General features: G+C 42.5%; 1 protein-coding gene across 1 annotated transcript in view; it reads left to right on the forward strand.

Annotated features, from left to right (window-relative positions):
* Positions 1-20,252, forward strand: part of LOC129095513 (zinc finger protein GLIS2-like) — a 22,849-nt gene extending 2,597 nt beyond the window's left edge. Inside the window, exons 2-7 of the mRNA XM_054603979.1 lie at positions 10,528-10,694; positions 12,268-12,461; positions 13,250-13,435; positions 14,155-14,288; positions 14,824-14,942; positions 17,980-20,252. Coding sequence (XP_054459954.1) covers positions 10,541-10,694; positions 12,268-12,461; positions 13,250-13,435; positions 14,155-14,288; positions 14,824-14,942; positions 17,980-18,590 — 1,398 coding nt within the window. The 5' untranslated portion in view covers positions 10,528-10,540 and the 3' untranslated portion in view covers positions 18,591-20,252. The remainder of the gene's footprint in view (positions 1-10,527; positions 10,695-12,267; positions 12,462-13,249; positions 13,436-14,154; positions 14,289-14,823; positions 14,943-17,979) is intronic.
* The last annotated feature ends 413 nt before the right edge of the window (positions 20,253-20,665 follow it).

The raw sequence follows: 20,665 nt of genomic DNA on the forward strand, positions 1-20,665 counted from the left end.
GGAGTGGTGCTCATAGGGAGTGAAGGAAGGAAGGAGTGAAGGAAGGAAGGAGGCAAGGGAGGAAGGAGGCAAGGGAGGAAGGGAAGAGTAGTACATGAGGGAAGAGAAAAAGTAAACGAAATAAAGAGAGAGAGAAAGTGTTTAGGAGAGAAAGAAATGGTCAAAAGGAGGCAAGGGAAGGTGATGAGAAAGTTAAGGAAGGAAGGCAAGAAGTGAAGGAGGAGAAGGAGCCCTGGTGGCTTCTGGGTTTTGGAGTCCAGACTGAGACTCCTTGTTTTCTGTGGACTGTCTAGTAAAGACATTTTAAAACGTGATGTAAAAAAGAATGAAGCAAAAGAAGGAAATTAAATAAATAATCAGTTAAGAAAGTTGAGAAAAAAGTGAATAAATCTAAACTATGGAAGACTGAAGGAAAGATGAGAGTAAGGAAGGAAACAGACGACAGACACCAATCAGTAGACGTCATCTTTGGTGGACAGGTGACATGTTGCCATGGCGACAGACTTTGTGCAGGTGTGTTAAGAGCGGAAGTGAAAGTTATAAACGAACTTTAAGGTTTAGTCCTTTTTTCTTTTCAAGGTAGGAAAATAGTGAAAGAAGAAACAAAGTGAGGTAGTCAAAGAAAGGAAGGAAGGAAGGAAAGGAAGGAAGGAAAGGAAGGAAGGAAGGAAGGAAAGGAAGGAAGGAAGGAAGGAAAGGAAGGAAGGAAGGAAGGAAGGAAGGAAGGAAAGGAAGGAAGGAAAGGAAGGAAAGGAAAGGAAGGAAGGAAGGAAGGAAGGAAGAGGGTGAAGTAGTAAAGAAAAAGGAAGACATGAAATAAGCAACAAGTGAAGGAAAGAAAGAAGCAAACTGATGTGAGAGCTGCGTTGACTCTCATCCTGCTCCTCTTCCTCTATCACTCTCCTCATCATCCTCATCTTTCTCCTCCTCCTCCTCTTCCTGCTTCTCCTCCACTTCTTTCCTGCCTCCTCCTCTCCTCCTCTCCTCCTCCTCTCCTCCTCTCCTCCTCCTCTCTCCGTTTCTCTGCTGTTAGCACATGATGGGTTCAGCGGGTTCAGCTCAGCTATGAAAGGAAACACTCCCCCATTTTCTCCCCTCCTCCCAGGCGTCGTATGGGAGGAGGGCAGGAGGTGCTGGAGCCTCCCTGGTTCTCCTCTCCTTTCGGTGGACTCGTTGGCTGGTTTGTGGTCTGGTCTCTGGGCCCCGGTCCTGGACCAGAGCTTCATTCTTCTGCTCTTAGTTTCTAACCACTAACTAACCACTGGCTCCCTGCGTCCCCCCCCTCGGGAATGTCTTATTCACCTCCTCTCAGTCCTCCTTCTCTTGATTCTAACATGCTAACTGCTTACATGCATGCGTGCCAACATCTGTAAATCAACAGATGTGCACACGAGCTCCAAGCTTCACCAACACGCTGACGACACACACACACACACACACACACACACACACACACACACACACACACACACACACACACACACACACACACACACACACACACACACACACACACACACACACACACACACACACACACACACACACACACACACACACACACACACACACACACACACACACACACACACACACTCACACACACACACTCACACACACACACACACACACACACACACACACACACACACACACACACACACACACACACACACACACACACACACACACACACACACACACACACACACACACACACACTCACACACACACACACACACACACACACACACACACACACACACTCACACACACACACACACACACACACACACACACACACACACACACACACACACACATCCATAAACCTCCCTTTCTTCTGCCTCTCTGCTCCATTCTCCTCCTGAGAGCCTTCACTTCCAAACCAAACATAGAGCAAATTCCTCAAACCCCACCCGACTCCCCCCCCACCCGACCCCCCCCCACCCGACTCCCCCCACCGCCCCCCCCGTCGTCTCCCCCCCCCTCCTCCCACTCTCTCTCTTTCTCCCTGCTCTGTTTGAGGACGGAGGCCTCCTGACAAAGAGAGCGAACCTGGATAAAGACAGAGAGAGTTATGATTGTCTTCTTCTTGTTGATTCAACGTTTTGGTGTTTTTATCTCCACCCACTACACAATACTTTGATCTTTTCTACTCTCATTGTGTTTCTTCAAATTACAAATGAATCATCGAGTGCATAAAATGGAAGAGAATAGTGAAAAACATGCGTCACAGTTTCTCAGATCTAGAGGTGATGTGTTTCTAATGAGGGTTTACCTCCATGTAGGAATTTACTGAGAGCGTCGGCTGGTTTACGACGGCTGTGAGACCCCAAATAAACAGATTTAATGAGATTTAATTGCAATAAATGGATAGAAACGATGCTGAAATAACTACAGTGATGCTGATGTCATGCTCTGTCAGGTCTGACCTCAAGACAGCAAGCAAAACACTTTCAAAATGCTTGTTCTCTGAATGGAGTTTGGGTCGATTGTTGCTAGGCTATGCTAACATTGTAGCTGCTGCATCAACACTGTGTTTTGGCGTATTTGCTGTGAACCAGTCATCAACCTCCTGTTACGTTACATTACATTACATTACATTACATTACAGTCATTTAGCAGACGCTTTTATCCAAAGCGACTCACAGGAAGTGTATTCAACATAGGTATTCAAGAGAACTACTAGTCACCAGAAGTCATAAGTGCATCTCCTTTCTTAAACAAGCATCTTAAAGCATAAACCAGAGCAAAAGTATAGTGCAGAGGCAGATTACTACGAAAACAATAATTGCAACAGACTAATCCGAATATAATAAGAGCTACAAACTACTAGGAATAGGATAAGTGCAGTAAACAAATACGAATTCAATAAGTGCAGCGAACTGATACGAATACAGTAAGTGCAGCAACTAATACGTTCTGCAGAGTGAAGTCACAGCTTCCTGTCTTAGCGCTGCATTCTCTCTGCTGTCCACCAGGGGGCGACTCCTCTGGTTGTATAGAAGTCTATGAGAAAATGACTCTACTTCTCTCTTGATTTATTCCCATGCAAACTGTTTTATGAAGATGCGTTAAACAAAAGCAAAGAGGGAGGTTCAAACACACAGGACTGTCCACCAGGAGACAGATGTTGGTCTTTTAATGTATCAGCTGATGCTATGAAGCTGCAGGTTAGCTTAGTTACAGCTAGCAGGCTAACGTTAGCCTGTTGCTGACTAACATCCTCGTTCACTAAACGGACACTTCTTTAATTAATAACCATTCATTAATAGACTCCACATATCAGAGCTGTTAGTATCTCACTGCATCATTCTACCACTTTCTCTCTCTATCCGTCTCCTCTACCCATAATCCCTTTCACCACCACCACCACCACCACCACCACCATCTCTTTCAGTGTCCTCCTGTCTTTTCTGGCTCTCTCTGTGTCCTCCTATCTGTCTGTCCCTCCCTCAGTGTATTCTGTCTGTCTGTCTGTCTGTCTGTCTGTCTGTCTGTCTGTCTGTCTGTCTGTCTCTCTCTCAGTGTCCTTCTGTTTTTCTTTCTCTCTCTCAGTGTATTCTGTCTATCTGTCTCTCTTTCAGTGTCCTCCTGTCTGTCTGTCTTTTCTGTCTCTCTCTCAGTGTCCTCCTATATCTCTCTCTCTCTGTCTGTCTTCTGTCTGTCTCTCAGTGTCTTTCTGTCTTTTCTGTCCCTCCCTCAGTGTCCTCCTCTATCTGTCTCTCTCTCAGTCTCTGTCTGTCTCTCAGTGTCTCCTGTCTTTTGTCTGTCTCCCTCAGTCCTCCTCTATCTGTCTCTCTTTCAGTGTCCTCCTGTCTGTCTGTCTTTTCTGTCTGTCTCTCAGTGTCCTTCTCTATCTGTCTCTCTCTCAGTGTCCTCCTGTTTTTCTGTCTCTCCCTCAGCGTCCTCCTGTCTGTCTCTCTCTTTCAGTGTCTTTCTGTCTTTTCTCTCAGCGTCCTCCTCCTGTCTTTCTGTCCTTTCTGTCTCTCCCTCAGTGTCCTCCTGTCTGTCTGTCTCTCTGTCTGTCTCTCATTCCTTCAGTTCTGTCATCCAGACCTAAAACACACAAACACGCCTCACATTCCTCCGTGCAGAGCAGATTCACACAATTTGTTTCCACTGCGTGTGTGTGTGTGTGTGTGTGTGTGTGTGTGTGTGTGTGTGTGTGTGTGTGTGTGTGTGTGTGTGTGTGTGTGTGTGTGTGTGTGTGTGTGTGTGTGTGTGTGTGCCAAGCCAGTAAATAATAACCAATCCCAGCTGTCCTGCTGGTCGTTCCTCCACACAGACATCATGAGTCCTCAGTGTCTCCGTCTTTCAGAGTGAAAGAACAATTTCAATATTTGCTGCTCTGATTATTAAACTCATATATACGTATGTGTCATTTACACACCTATACATACAGCGGGTAAAACAAGTATTGAACACGTCACCATTTTTCTCAGTAAATATATTTCTCAAGGTGCTATTGACATGAACTAGTGGCATGCATTGCTCAGGTGTGATTTTGGCCCATTCTTCCACACAAACAGTCTTCAGATCTTGAAGGTTCCGTGGGCCTCTTCTATGAACTCTGATCTTTAGTTCTTTCCATAGAGTTTCTATTGGATTCAGGTCAGGTGATTGGCTGGGCCATTCTAGCAGCTTTATTTTCTTTCTCTGAAACCAATGGAGAGTTTCCTTGGCTGTGTGTTTGGGATCATTGTCTTGCTGAAATGTCCACCCTCGTTTCATCTTCATCATCCTGCTAGATGGCAGCAGATTTTTATCAAGAATGTCTCGGTACATTTTTCCATTCATCCTTCCTTCAATTATATGAAGTTTGCCAGTGCCGTATGCTGAAAAACAGCCCCACACCATGATGTTCCACCTCCAAACTTCACTGTTGGTCTGGTGTTTTTGGGGTGATGTGCAGTGCCATTTGACCTCCAAACATGGTGTGTATTATGGCCTCCAAAGAGTTCCATGTTGGTCTCATCTGACCAGACTATATTCTCCCAGTATTTCACAGGCTTGTCTAAATGTTGTGCAGCAAACTTTAAACGAGCTTCAACATGCTTTTTCTTCAGCAGTGGAGTCTTGCGTGGTGAGCGTGCATACAGGCCACGGCGGTTGATGCATTACTTATTGTTTTCTTTGAAACAATTGTACCTGCTGATTCCAGGTCTTTCTGAAGCTCTCCACTAGTGGTCCTTGGCTCTTGGACAACTCTTCTGATAATTCTTTTCACTCCTCTGTCAGAAATCTTGTGAGGAGCACCTGGTCGTGGCCGGTTTATGGTGAAATGATGTTCTTTCCACTTCCGGATTATGGCCCCAACAGTGCTCACTGGAACATTCAGAAGTTTAGAAATCCTTCTGGAACCAATGCCATCAGTATGTTCTGCAACAATAAGGTTGTGAAGGTCTTGAGAGAGCTCTTTGCTTTTACCCATCATGAGATGTTTCTTGTGTGACACCTTGGTAATGAGACACCTTTTTATAGGCCATCAGTTGGGACTGAACCAGCTGATATTCATTTGCACTGACAAGGGGCAGGACTGCTTTCTAATTACTGATAGATTTCAGCTGGTGTCTTGGCTTTCCATGCCTTTTTGCACCTCCCTTTCTTCATGTGTTCAATACTTTTTCCCTGTGTCATTCCATTTTATTACACATAACTTAATCTCTGAACTTATTTGTTTGGCTTTCTTTGTATGTATGGATTACTTGGGTTGTTACCGTCATCTGGTGAAAATGTCATGTCAATAGCACCTTTAGAAATATATTTACTGAGAAAAATGGTGACGTGTTCAATACTTATTTTACTTATTTTACCCGCTATATATATATATATATATATATATATATATATATATATATATATATATATATATATATATATATATATATATATGTATATGACTAAAGCATCCCCTGCTTTATGGTCTGTTTGACTCTAAATGGAGCATCATTTACTAAATGAACATCATGCTGTATTGAAGAAGACTTGAAACTAGAGATTGAGACCATAAACTCATGTTTACAATGTTTACTGAGGGAATAAATCAAGAGAGAAGTAGAGTCATTTTCTCATAGACTTCTATACAACCAGAGGAGTCGCCCCCTGGTGGACAGGAGAGAGAATGCAGCTTTAACACATGAAGCTTTGACTTCACTCTGCAGAACCGGAGGTTTTCCGACTGGTTTTGATGCAGCTTTGTTGTTGAAAAGGAGAGACGATAGAAAACCAACACAGTGGCGAACAATGAAAACAAAGAGCTGAATGAAGTGAGCGATTACATTTAGTAATTTGACCCCCTGTTTACATTAACTTCACTATGATCTGCTCCCATTTATAACGTGATTGTTAAGAAAGCTCTGTTTAGTTTTCCTTCACGGGAGAACCAGTTGTTGTTAGATGGTGCACATAAAAGAAGTCTGTATGTGATGACTCTACATGGTCCAGTTCCTGGTGGAGCTGCAGAGGGATGAGGATGGTTTATCTGTTATTACAGCCCTCCTGCATCACTTCACCTGATCCGCTCTATGTTTGTTCAGCTCTAAATATTTGTCTTCTGTCTCCTGTTTGTCCAAGAATTTACTCAAGTTTATTTTAAGGATCCCACTGGTTTAATTCTGACATTTTCTAAAGGATCATTTGCCGATTTTCAAAATTTTCCAGAATAATGTTTTGACCAAACCTCTTACTGAGGATAAAACTTTCATAACAAACTGCGTGACCTTGAATATTTTCTTTAAAGAGCCACTCTGTGAAGCTGGTTGAAGCAGAGACGATTGGTTGAGGTCAGACAATGACCTCCAGTAGTTCAGTAGTGAGGGAATAGCACGTTAATGAATCGGGTCACCACTACCTTGCCGAGGATTACTCGTCATGGCTGCGTAGCAATCTGGACGTTTGAAGCTTCTGTCGTTGGAAGAAAAAAAGCATCTTTTTAATGTTAACAGAATTTATTTTTGTCTTTAACTGGGTCATCTCAAACACTAAGACTCACCATCAAGTTAAAAGATCCATCAGCAGTCAATGTGTTTATATCTTTACTCAGACAAGACATAAGTCAAGGACTTGTTGGTTTCAGTGTTTTTGAAGGACCTTTCAAACAGAAACACAGACTTGACTTCCCTCTACTTTACTGTCAAGCATTGATGACTTATGATAACTTATATATGAAGCTACTTTTTCTCACTGGACAAAAAACCCAACTTAATTTACAGAGTTAGATGTGAAGAAAAAACAATGTTATATGTTCTCCACAAAGCCACAGACACTTTTCCAGCGCAATGCTATGTGACGTGTTAAAAAATATATCAAATTAAACACACGCAGTCTAAAGTCTATCTGCAGCTCTATTATAGTGCTTCAAAATAAATTGAGAGACGTACAGAGAGTCTGTAAAAGAAGTAAAATAATCTCAGTCTTCAGAGATTACTCCCCCACTCCTCCTCCCCCCTTACAGCCGCCACCACTCCCCTCCTAAATGGTGAAGACGCCAGCGTCTCAGAGAGAGAGAGAGAGAGAGAGAGACGCTCCAGGATCTACTGGTGGCTGTTGCAGACCGGCTCTGCAGAGTTGCATCACTTAGTGCCTCTGAGACACGAGAGGGAGGGAGGGAAGGAGGGAGGATAACACTGAGACAAATAATGGGAAAAGTGTGAGGAGAGGAAAAGGTTTGGAGAGCCACGACTGACTCCCTCAGTTCCTCTCTTCTCTCTCAGGTTTTTTTGTTTCCCGTTTCTTCAGCTGACCCTCACTGTCTCAGCTGCAAACACTGACTGTTAGTTTCCTTTCGCTGCCGTGACGACAGAAAGCGGCGGTTTGTTTTTGTAACGTGATATGTTCATTTCTGTGTTGGATGATCTACGCCGGTTTGGGCCCCTCGAAAACAGATCGAAACATATTCAGAGAAGAAGAACTGTTCCAAACATTAATGCATTTCAAAATAAAAGCCTCCCGTCTTCCTCACTGTAGCAGCGATATGATGTGTGATACCTTATAAGGAGGAGAGACGAGAAGATCAAAGGATGTGACCCCCTCGATGTGATGGACTGTCTTCTGTCTCTCCTCCCTCCCACTGAACTACACTCCTCTTCCTCTTCCTCTTCTTCAATAAAACCCTAAAACAGCAACATTCAAAAACAGCAAAATTCCTCAGTACTCTCAAGATCTGAGAAACTTGATTTTACATATAAAGCACCTTTTCTCACTAGATAAAAAAACAGATTAATTCACAGAGTTAGAAGTGAAAAGAAACAGCTGTTATGTGTCCTCCTCAAAGACACAAGACTCCATTGACAAAAAAAGAGTGATTTTACCTCGCTGTAAACTTTTCCATCACACTTTTATTTGATGTGATAAAGTGAATATATATCAAATAAAATCAGGTATCTGGACAATTACTATAATTTATTAACAAACAGAAAAAACAAATAACTATTCTCTCTCAAAGCCACATGACTCCATTGACAAAAACAGTGATTTAAACTCGCTGATCTTTGTTAAACATTCAAACTGGACAGAAATAAAATAAAACTCGTCAAAAAGCGTCTTTGTTGAGTCAAAGATCAAAGGATGTGACATCTAAAAAACAAGAGACATCGTCGCTGTGATGGACTGTCTTCTGTCTCTCCTCCCTCTGAACTCCACTCCTCTTCCTCCTCCTCCTCTTCAATAAAACCGCCTAAAATACCAACATTCAAATAAAAAAAAAGTCTCCAATCCTCCTCAGGATCTGAGAAACTTGAGATTCCATTTTCTCCATTTTACCCTTTTCTTTTATTTTAATTCATCGGAAAAAATGAAAAAAGGGAAATGAAAATGCTCTGGAGGATTTAAAAAAATGTGGGAGAAAAAAAAAGAGTGGGAGGCGCAGAGGAGAGGGAGGAGAACAGGAGAGGTTTATTCTGCTGGAGGACTGGGAGAGGAAAACCACAGGAAGGAGTGAGAGGGAGGCGGGGGGGGGAGGCCAGATCAGGGCGCTGTGGGAGGAACTATTTCCTGTGAGGGGAGGAGAGAACGTGAGAGAACGTGAGAGAACGTGAGACTCTGAATGTGGTTCCACAGTTTGAGTTCTGTCATACAGAAATGTAATATTATGCTGCTCTTGGTCTCCAATCCGATAGTTGGTCCTCTTCCTGTCAGACGCTGCTGTGGGTCAAAAGAATCCTCGTCGTTGGTTCTCCTTATCTCGCTCCCTAACCTGCTCTCTTGCTCACTTACTCACTCACTCTCTCGCTCCCTAGCTCCCTCATTTATACCCTAACCTGCTTCCTAATTCAATCCCTCACACATTTCCTCACTCTTGCTCACTCACTCCCCCCCAACGCTCTCCCTCACTTGCACTCTCAATTGGCTCCTAACTCCTTCCCTCACTCCCTCACTCGCACCCTCAGTCACTTCCTGACTCACCTCTTCCCTCCCTTCTCCCCGCGCCCTCACTAGCTCCCTAACGCTCCCTCTTACTCCTTACTTCACTCGCTCCCTAATGTTCTCCTTCACTCGCTCCCTAATGTTCTCCTTCACTCGCTCCCTAATGTTCTCCTTCACTCGCTCCCTAATGTTCTCCTTCACTCGCTCCCTAATGTTCTCCTTCACTCGCTCCCTAATGTTCTCCTTCACTCGCTCCCTAATGTTCTCCTTCACTCGCTCCCTAATGTTCTCCTTCACTCGCTCCCTAATGTTCTCCTTCACTCGCTCCCTAATGTTCTCCTTCACTCGCTCATTCCCTCGCTCCCTGATGTTCTCTCTCCCTCCCTCCATCAAACATCTCATCCTGAGCTGTGACTCCTCCCTCTTCTCTCAGACTCAGCTCGACCTTCCTGTAGAGAGAATGAAGCACGTTAAGAGTCTCTTTGCTGCAGAGACGTTCCGTGTTACAGAGTTCCTCACCTCAGGCAGGTTCTGAATAAACGTTCTCAGAGAACAGACAGGACTTTTATACTCCGGGTAGAAACGGTTCTCCATTTGATGTTCTATTGACAGTTCTCTACTTGACGTTCTATTGACGGTTCTCGTTCTATTGACAGTTCTCTACTTGACATTGTATTGACGGTTCTCTACTTGACGTTCTGTTGACGGTTCTCTACTTGACGTTCTACTGACGGTTCTCTACTTGACGTTCTGTTGACGGTTCTCTACTTGACGTTGTATTGATGGTTCTCTACTTGACGTTCTATTGACGGTTCTCTATTTGACGTTCTATTGACGGTTCTCTACTTTACGTTCTATTGATGGGTTCTCTACCTGTCGTTCTATTGATGGGTTCTCTACTTGATGTTCTATTGATGGGTTCTCGACTTGTCGTTCTATTGCCGGTTCTCTACCTGTCGTTCTATTGCCGGTTCTCTACCTGTCGTTCTATTGATGGGTTCTTTACTTGACGTTCTACTGACGGTTCTCTACATAACGTTCTATTGACGGGTTCTCTACTCGTCTTTCTATTGATGGGTTCTCTACTCGTCTTTCTATTGACGGTTCTCTACCTGACGTTCTGTTGACGGTTCTCTACCTGACGTCCTGTCTCCTCAGGTGACCAGCAGCCATGCTCTCATTGGACGAGCCTCTGGACTTGAAGCTGCCTTCAGGACGGATGGACGTCCCCGTCAGAAAGAGGGCGTGTCCTTCTTCTGTCCGTCTCTGCTCCACACGACCTCGTCTGCTGAGCTCTGCCTTCCCGTCTCCTCCCTCCTCACCAGGTGAGAGTCAACCAGGTGAACTGGAGCACAGCAGGCGGTGTTCGGATCGGGTTCTTCTCTATAGAACACCTACAAACATTTGGCCTCTGGTTACAGTCTTCATTCATTCCTTTATTTCACAAATGTTTCCAGACTATTTATTTTGTCACCGTCCCAATAATCATTTCAACGCTCTGAAGTCAGTAAACCATCAAAAATACTAAATCTTATACTTTTACTTTGTTTTAATAATTTAAAGTGATTAATTGGATTAAAACAGATCTCTTCATTATTAGTGTTAATGATGTGTTATAATCTTAGAGCTCTTGTTAGGAAATTAAACATCATAATTAATCTCTAATATCTTTATATTAATGTGAAAACGTCTCCTTCAAACTACTGGATTTATTCTAGTTTATCACCAACACTACATTTTACAGATTACATTGAACACATCATGATAACGTTATAATTTACCTTCAACCAATACTCATTTAACTGAACAGAGCCTGAACGCATCATAATGTAACTGAACTGAACCTCCGTTCATTATCCGTTAGAGGTGCTGCTAACGTTACTAGAGGTGCTGCTAACTCTCCTCCTCCTGTTATCCGCGAGTGCTGCTAACGTTACTAGCTCTCCTGTTGGTTTAAACACAGGTTGGTTGTTTACAATGTAACATTATCAGAGATCAGAGACTAGAAAAACATAAATGACGTCCTGATCTCATGTTTTACTGAATATTGGAGGAGAACGATCGTCAGTAAAACTTTATTTACTGTATAATGAATGTGTATTGTTGAAATGAATATAGCAAAACATTCAGACTGAATAGTAATTTAAAAAAGAGGTAACCACGGTAACATGTTCACTGTTTACTGGCCTTGTAAAAACAGACAGGCACTGTGTTTAAATACCTTCATAAATGCATTAAGTCTGGTGGAGAAAGGGTCGAACGCACGCCGTGTCTCTGCTGATGCCATGCTGCAGCCATCAAGACTTCCACTGTGATAATGAAAAAGAACAATAAGTGGATTATGTGTTCTCACTTTACCAGTAATGTAATATTGTAATTTCAATGAATGTCCACTGTCCTCAAGACATACGTTGTCCACAGATTTGTCAGCGTGACATCATCGCCTCTGCGTCCGTCTGCATGAATAACATCATACTTAATACTGCTCGATAATGTGCAGACTGTCTTATGGCTGTTATTGTCTCTAATTTGTGTTCCTATTTTGTTCTAAGTAACTAAATGTTCCCAAATTGAGACAACATCAGGTTCTATAAAGTGAAGTCAAAGCTTCCTGTGTTAAAGCTGCATTCTCTCTCCTGTCCACCAGGGGGCGACTCCTCTGGTTGTATAGAAGTCTATGAGAAAATGACTCTACTTCTCTCTTGATTTATTCCCTCAGTAAACATTGTAAACATGAGTTTATGGTCTCAATCTCTAGTTTCAAGTCTTCCTTTTCCTACAGTAACTACAATTCAACTTTGTTTATGATTATTAGATGATTATATTATAATCATTATATAGGAATGTTTTACTTCAGTGTGACAAATGTTTCATCGTCTCATTTTATCTCCGATCCAGAGTCCCAGTCCTCCCCTCAAGAACGACCCGGGTCCTGCTTCAGTCCTCCAGCCATGGACCTCAGCCTGTCACCCTCCTCCCGCCACGCCTCCTCCCTCTCCCCGTCTCCTTCCTCCCCTGCCTCCCCCTTTCCTTCCTCACCCCTGGAGTCCCCTCACAGCAGCAGCAGCCCTCAGCCACATCTCTTCTCACGGGTGAGCACCGCCATTCACACTGATTTATTTCAAACATGAACGAGAAGTGTGAAAAACATCCTCCTCACCATATCTGATATGACCAGGCTGAAACATCCAGTTCTTTAAAGTGAAGTCAAAGCTTTATGTCTTAATGAACAATGAAAGCTCGATGAAAACCAAGGTCAGTGACGGAGTTCCACAAGGGTCTGTTCTTGGACCAATTTTATTCACCTTATATATGCTTCCTTTAGAGAATATTATCAGAAAACACTCAATAAACGTTCATTGTTATGCAGATGATACCCAGTTATATCTATCAATTAAGCCAGACGAAACTAACCAGTTCTCTAAACTTCAACATGTCTTAAGGACGTTAAACCTGGATGACCTGTAACTTCTTGATGTTAAACTCCGAAAAAACTGAAGTTATTCTACTAGAGATCAATTATCTAACGATATAGTTTCTCTAGATGGCATTGCTCTAGCATCCAGCACTACCGTTAAGAACCTCAGAGTTATCTTTGACCAGGATCTGTCTTTTAACTCTTATATAAAACAGATCTCAAGGACAGCCTTTTTTCATTTACGTAACATTGCGAAAATCAGGAAAATCCTGTCTCAAAGCGATGCAGAAAAACTAGTTCATGCATTTGAGAACACCCAGAGTATCTCAACCATGAACAGACACCAAACACAACCAGCTTGTCCTCCTGGGTCGGACTGGTCTCATCCAGTATTCGTAGCTGTACCTACATTGGATACTATGTGGTTGACGTCACATTCCTCTTCATCTCCGTCTCTTTCAGGAGCCGACTCGTCATCGCGGCCTGGAGGGCGGAGCTTCACCTCAGGGTTATCCGTTCTATCTGCCGATTGGAAGCCCGCCAAGGGCGTACAGCTTCCCCCCCTCCATGTTCATTGGTCAGAACAGAGACAGGCAGGTGTCACCAGAGCCCTCATTGGACGGTCAGCTGGCCTGCCATTGGATGAAGGTGAATATACAAAAATCAATAAACACTTGTACTCTGTTCATTACAATGAAGAGGTGCAGGGATGATGTATTTCTGTCGTCCAACAGGAAGTCATCATCATTGAGAGGGCAGAGTGAAGTTGACTGTAGTTATTAGTCCGACCACCAGGTGGTGCTGAGAACATCATCACTATTAGACAAAAACTAACAAAATGGTGCTGAAATGATAATTGGACACTCCACTAATCCTTGTATTAATTCTAGCAAAGACAACACAAACGTTTGTGTGTTGTTGGATATAATATGTGAAGATTTGTTTCTATAAATTAAATATTTGGGGGATTGAATAAAAAAATAAATCAATCTAAAAGGGATTTTACGGTTTATTGTGAGGTTCTAAAGACTAAACTATTCATTATTACATAGTGTTTTTCAAAATAAAAGTCAACCAGCACATCATTTGACAAATGGTTTGTCAGGAAAGTCTCATTTAGTTGTTGATTTAACAAGAAAGTCAACAAGAAAAGTGACAGAATCAATGAACAAGGTCTTAATTTGAAGTGTTTTAATGGATCCGGGGAATAAATAATCCAATCGGGTCAGTGTACTTGATGTGATTGAATATTTGATGGACCCCCCTTAAATGAGGCTGTGAGGTGACATAACACATGTGGAATAAGTGAACCTGGAGCAGTAGCTGTTGCTCTTCAGTGTGGTCATGAGTTTAAATCTCTCCTCTAGTGCCACCTGCTGTTCGACTCGCTGCAGGACCTGGTGGATCACATCAACGACTTCCACGTCAAGCCTGAAAAGGATTGTGGGTACTGCTGCCGGTGGGAGGGCTGTGCTCGAAACGGGAGGGGCTTCAACGCCAGGTATGACCTCACTTTATGACCTCACTTTATGACCTCACTTTATGACCGCAGGCGTCCTGTTGGGCTGGTCAGTATCTGCATATTATTGACTCATTTATATCTTTTTTTACTTGTTGATAAAATATAAACAATGAAAATGTTAAAATAATAATAATGAATAAAATAAATAATAAAGACACTAATAATGAAAATAATAAAAGAAGATTAATTGATTTGTCTGTGGAAATATATTTTATACATGCCTCTTGTGTGTAGCCCTGAACTAGATTTAAAGAAAAAAAGAAAAGCTGCTTTGAGGCAAATTTTTCGTGTTATTTCCTCCTGGACACCTCCTGACCTCAGGCTGTATGTGAATGTGAACCAGAGCGACATAAAACAAGAGTCGTGTCCTGGTTTCCTCATTCTGAACCATTTCCTGTACCAGGTCCTGTGTGTTACTAAAGGGCCTGGTTCTGACATCAGCAGCCTCACCTTTAGAGGAAATATTGAACATTTGAGAAGTCAGAGTAAACAGAATGTGTCTAATGTTTCACAGGTACAAAATGCTGATTCATATCCGCACACACACCAATGAGAAGCCGCACCACTGTCCCACCTGTAACAAGAGCTTCTCCCGCCTGGAGAACCTGAAGATACACACCCGCTCACACACAGGTGAGTTCACAGGCTCACAGGGATCAAACGGTGTGGTGAGGTTCTAGGTTCTGATTAATGCCAACCAGATCCTATGAAAAGAACAAAACCAACAACTGATCATATTAAAGGCAGCAACAAGAGTTGGAAGACAGGTAAAAAGGTAGACAGGTAGACAGGTAGACAGGTAGACAGGTAGATAGGCAGGTAGGTACAATGCCTATAAAAAGTATTCACCCCCTTGGATGTTTCACCATTTTGTTGCTTTTATACATGAAATCATGGTCAATATAATTTGGCTTTTTTGACAAGAATTTGCAAAAATCCTTAAATATCAAAGTGAAAACAGATTTTTACAAACTAATGTCAATTAATTTAAAATATATAAGGTAAAGTAAATGATTGCATAGATATTCAGCCCTTCAGGTCAGTATTTAGTAGATTTGATCTTTGGCTGCATCCCAGCACTGAGTCTGGATATGTCTCAATCAGGCTGACACATCTGGACACTGCAATCTTTCTCCATTCTTCGTTGCAAAACAGCTGCAGCTCTGTCGGGTTGCTCGGGGATCGGGCCTGAACAGCTCTTTAAGTCCAGACACTCACTCTGCATTGGATGGAGATCTGGGCTTTGACTCGGCCGCTCCAGAACATTCAGCTTGTTGTCTTTGAACCGTTCATCAGCACTTTTACTACATATTGTTTAAAGACCACAGCAGAATGACCAGTGGTGAGTTCATGTGTTGTAGGAATTCTCACCTTTTCAGCCGATTATTAGCATGGTTCTGGGTATGACTGTCTGTCAGTCCGTCTTTTGGTTGGTTGGTCATTTTGCTCCAGACTAAAACTGATTGTCTCTGTTCTTGAAGTGAAACAAGGGACCACAGAGGGGAAGCGGTTTGACTTTAACAGACCTTTGTCCGACTTTGTTATTGTCTCTGTTTTTCCAAAACAAGCTTGAGTCAGAAGGCAAGCGATGATAAAATCTGGCTTCCCTTTTTAACTGCAGGGAGAAACCAAATATGTCGACACAAGAGGAAACGTGAGACCAACTGAACACTGAGACTAGAATAAACACCTTTACAAGTTCATTTTGTCTCATATTCAGACTTCATGTTGTACTAAAAGTATTCTGCCAGTAGGATGAGAGACAATACACTTTGTTTGAGGGTCTCAAAACAAGACGGATGGGCGTAAACTGAATTAACACATTAATGAGGTGACATTTTGATTGATTCTAAGTATATAGAAGTATATAAACCTAAGTATTTCACCATCTTTGTTTAAACCTAACTAAGTATTTCACCATCTTTGTTTAAACCTAACTAAATTTCTCTTTGCTAAACCTATTTTTCACCATCTTTGTTTAAACCTAACTAAGTATTTCACCATCTTTGTTTAAACCTAACTAAGTATTTCACCATCTTTAACTAAACCTAACTAAGTATTTCACCATCTTTTTTTAAACCTAACTTAGTAGTTTCCTGTGAAGACGTAACTTTATTTTGAAAAGACTATATTCTTGTAACAGTATCTTTTGATAAATATGAACCATTGTGTGAGGGAACGTAGCAGCAGAGAGACGTCAGAGCTTTTGTCTCAGTGAGAAGCAGAACTTTAGAATGTTGAGTGTTATTATAGAAACATTGTTTGCTCTCAAAACGGACGGACAAAAGAGGTCCGTCAACCAGAATTAATTATTACAAGAACAGGACCTGCTAATCCTAAATCTACAGCTGAACTCTTTCCAACAATACATTAAATCAAGCACACACAGAATGAACAAACACATTTCTCACCGTTGATAACTTTAAATTGATGATAATACAGGAGGTCATGTGAAATGTGACGTCACGTCTTTCCTTTGGCTCTTTTGTTTGCTTTGTCGGTTCATGAAAGAGTTTGAGTTTAAAACCCTTTGTTACCTGCTGTCCTGTGGGAAGGGTGGAGGACAACCTTTTGTGTCCAACAGATGAAGCAGAGCTCAACACATAGTGGAGTTCTGATTTATTAGTTTATCATTTTATTATTTGCTCGTCATGAGGAGGGCGGATAAGAAAGTGTTTCCGGATCAGAGAAGATGACGTCTGAAGAAGATTACTCACCACCTACAAAGCCCTCAACAACCTGGCCCTCCCTACCTTTCAGACCTCCTCCCCCTCCACGCCCCCACCCGCTGCCTCAGGTCGGCCTTCTCAGTTGCTGCTCCCTCCCTCTGGAACGCCCTCCCCATCCACATCCGTCAGGCTCCCACCCTATCATCATTCAAACAAGCCCTCAAAACCCACCTCTTCAAACTCGCCTTCACCTGCTAACCCCCGCTCCTTTCCCTCCCGACCCTCCACTACATGACTCCTTCCACAGCTTCTCCAGTTTTCTTTTTTTAAATGTTCTGTTTGTTTGTTTTGTTTGCTCCTTTGTGTTCTTTTTTTGTTTTTGTTTGTCTTCGCCCTATGTGAAGCGTCTTTGGGTATCTAGAAAAGCGCTATATAAAATGAAAGTATTATTATTATTATTATTATTATTATTATTATTATTAAGAGACAGCGACACATTGAGCCTGTGTTACAGTAAAAAGAGATGGAAGTATGAGGTTCAAACTAAGATATTGTTCACAGTTGCATTATGGGACGTACTTTGCAGCCTGACCCATAAAAGGCACTAGAAGCTGGACTGATTTTGAGCATTTAACAAAATATATATTTATGTTTTTACGCCTTTTTTCAAAAATCTGTGATAATAAATTGACACTTTAAAGTTCCTGTAAAGCAAAGTTTGGATAAATCTTCAGGAACACGTGACGAACTAGATGAGAAATGTTTGCACTGTAAACAGAATCCATTTTGTCCTGATGAAAGAGATGATTTCCTGCTGAGAGCTACCGGCTACATCGTCAAGAAAAGTCAAATGAAGTCACAGAACATTTTAAATTCAAAATGCTTGATTGCAACATACATCGTATGACTTACAGCTGCATTGACATTTATATATCTGCATTATATTTGTATTGATACTGTGATAAAGTATATTATTAATTCTCCCTCTGTGTCCCCTCCAGGAGAGAAACCCTACGTCTGTCCTTATGACGGCTGCAGCAAACGGTACTCCAACTCCAGCGACCGCTTCAAGCACACGCGGACGCACTACGTGGACAAACCGTACGGCTGCAAGATGAGCGGCTGCATGAAGCGCTACACCGACCCCAGCTCGCTGCGCAAGCACATCAAGGCCCACGGACACTTTGTCTCTCCGGAGCAGGGCGCCGCCATCAGCAGGCCTGGGGGGGCGGGGCCTGGCCTCCTGGGGGCGGGGCCTCAGAGCATCTCTGACCTGCACAGTGTGTGCGGGGCCCACCTCCTCCTCGGGGGGCCCCTCTCTGCTTTCTGCCACCGCGGGGCGCCACTCTTCTCCGTGTCCGCGGGGAGTCTCTCGGACTCTCCTCTCTTACACTTTGGACTCTCAGCGGCGTCCGTGATGGGGCTGGGAGCGCTGGGAGCTCTGGGACGGATTGCGGGGATGAAGATGGAAGGCGGGGAGGAGGAGGAGGAGGGAGAGGAAGGGGGGGTGCTGAACCTGTCTGCGGGGGCGGGGCTAAGACGAAGTGACCCTCTGTCCTGGCTGGTTGTCCCCCCGAGGGCCCTTCTCCTCAAACCAGCTGTCGTCAGCTAGGATGTGCACGTTTAGTTCAGTGTGTGTGTGTGTGTGTGTGTGTGTGTGTGTGTGAGGGATGAAAGGTTGCCGTCTTGGCAGAGCCATAAAGAAAGGAAACACTTCAGTCATTCCAGTCCTGAAAGACAACACAAGACGAACTGAGGGCGTTTTTTGTGTTCGAGTGAACAAAAAGAAGTCGTCTGTTTGAGTTTCGGGTTTCACAAGAGTTCAGTTTCACCCCAACGACAAAAGAAAATAAAACAGGTATGACTTGAATCTGGCGACCAGATCAGATTTCATCTGTTGACATTACATCGAGTCCCTGTTGTTTTCAGCAGCGACAACATCGATGATAACTGAACTAAACTTTGCAATAAGATTTCTCTAATGTAATGAGATTTATATGATGCATTCGTGGTCCCCAGGAGATGGATGTTTCTATCGCTGGTGATGCTAACGTTTCCTCTAGCGCCACCATCAGGTCCACGTTTCAAATCCCGAATTACAAATCAAATATGTTTTATTAGAGGAAGATATCTGGAGAACCACGGCTGTCTGAGCGGCTCAGAACCACAGAAGTGATTCAAATATGTGCGATTTAGGTGAGCTGACCCTTTAATGTTCATCTGAACCTCGACATCAGATTCACTAATCTGATTTTATATATTTTTTTATGTTTGACAACCTCCACTCACTGCTGAGCCCATTTCACTCATTAATAAATATGGGAAAAGCAGGATAACGGGGAGCAACGAGAAACACTAATGCAACATTAATGAAGACTTCATTAAGAATCAATGTGACATCGTTCTTTATTCTCTCCTTCAGGAAACCTTTCTAGAATGAATGGGTTTAATCTCAAAATCAATCCACAGCCTCTCACATAAAACTTTATACAAAATGTTTACAGGTTTAAGTGGTGATCTGATGACATGAATTTAAATAAGATGTCTGTGGATTTGATATCTGGGACGTATATCATCTCGTGCAACACGTTCACCTGAGATGAGCGGCTTCATTTTCAAGCCCACAAACAAAATATTAAGCTCGTTGGAGGTAACTGAAACCGCCGAGGTCCGGTCATGATGAACTCATCAGCTGCTCTACGGACTCTTTAAAGAGAGACATGGATGTTTACGACGTGTGACGGATCCTTGTAACCCACACAGAGCCTTCTGTTTGACCACGTGATTATTAAACTCACAAGATAAAAAGAAATACAGAGTGCTGACGCAACGCGACGTGGGTTTGTGGTCGACTCCTTCAGTCTAGATGAGCTCATTTTATTTTTCTATTAATCACTCCTCGACAACGATCTCGACCCGGATCGGCCCGTTTTAGAGAAGACCAACATTCAACACGGCAGACAAAAGGTGTGTATCTGGAAAGTATAAGTACACATTTGCTTTACAAGAAAGCCTCTTCATGTTTGACAAAGGCCTCCTGCGGCCGGTAGCTGTTGTTTTATCTCCGACTCTTGTTTGCACATCGGTCGATCCTAATCAGTATTTCAAAAGGGTGCCTTGTGTTTCATCTGAAATATATCACACAGTATATGAAACATATCTACACAGATGTAACGTGTATAAATGTGCTTTTCATTACATTTTAGAAAAGTCGAATAACTTGACAGCAGATGTGATTTGTACGTCAGGGCCACTGCAGCGTCACCAGCGTCGATGACGATGACTTGATGTCAATAAACAAAAATAATAATTATAAAAACAATGTTTCAGTGTCTTATTGCATTTTTTATTTATTTTATTTGCCTGTAGAAGTTTTTCACTCACAGATGTGAACCGATTAAAGAACGAGCAAAAGTGAAAATAAACAGAAATAAAACTGAGATAATTAAAAAAGGAAAATAAAATAATATAATAATAATGTGAATTAGTAATAAAAGATGGATTCACATTTCCTGCTGTTTGTTTTAGTCGACTCAACTCATCAAGCAGGGAAGGGAACCATTTCAACATAAATTGGATATTTATTCAAAAACTTTCAATCTTTTACAGGGATGAGTATCTTTAAGATGTTATCCATACTAGAACAATCAACATTTCTTTATCATTCTTGTATGTAAACAAATATTC

The sequence above is a fragment of the Anoplopoma fimbria genome, chromosome 9 (assembly GCF_027596085.1).
Source record: "Anoplopoma fimbria isolate UVic2021 breed Golden Eagle Sablefish chromosome 9, Afim_UVic_2022, whole genome shotgun sequence".
Taxonomy (NCBI): domain Eukaryota; kingdom Metazoa; phylum Chordata; class Actinopteri; order Perciformes; family Anoplopomatidae; genus Anoplopoma; species Anoplopoma fimbria.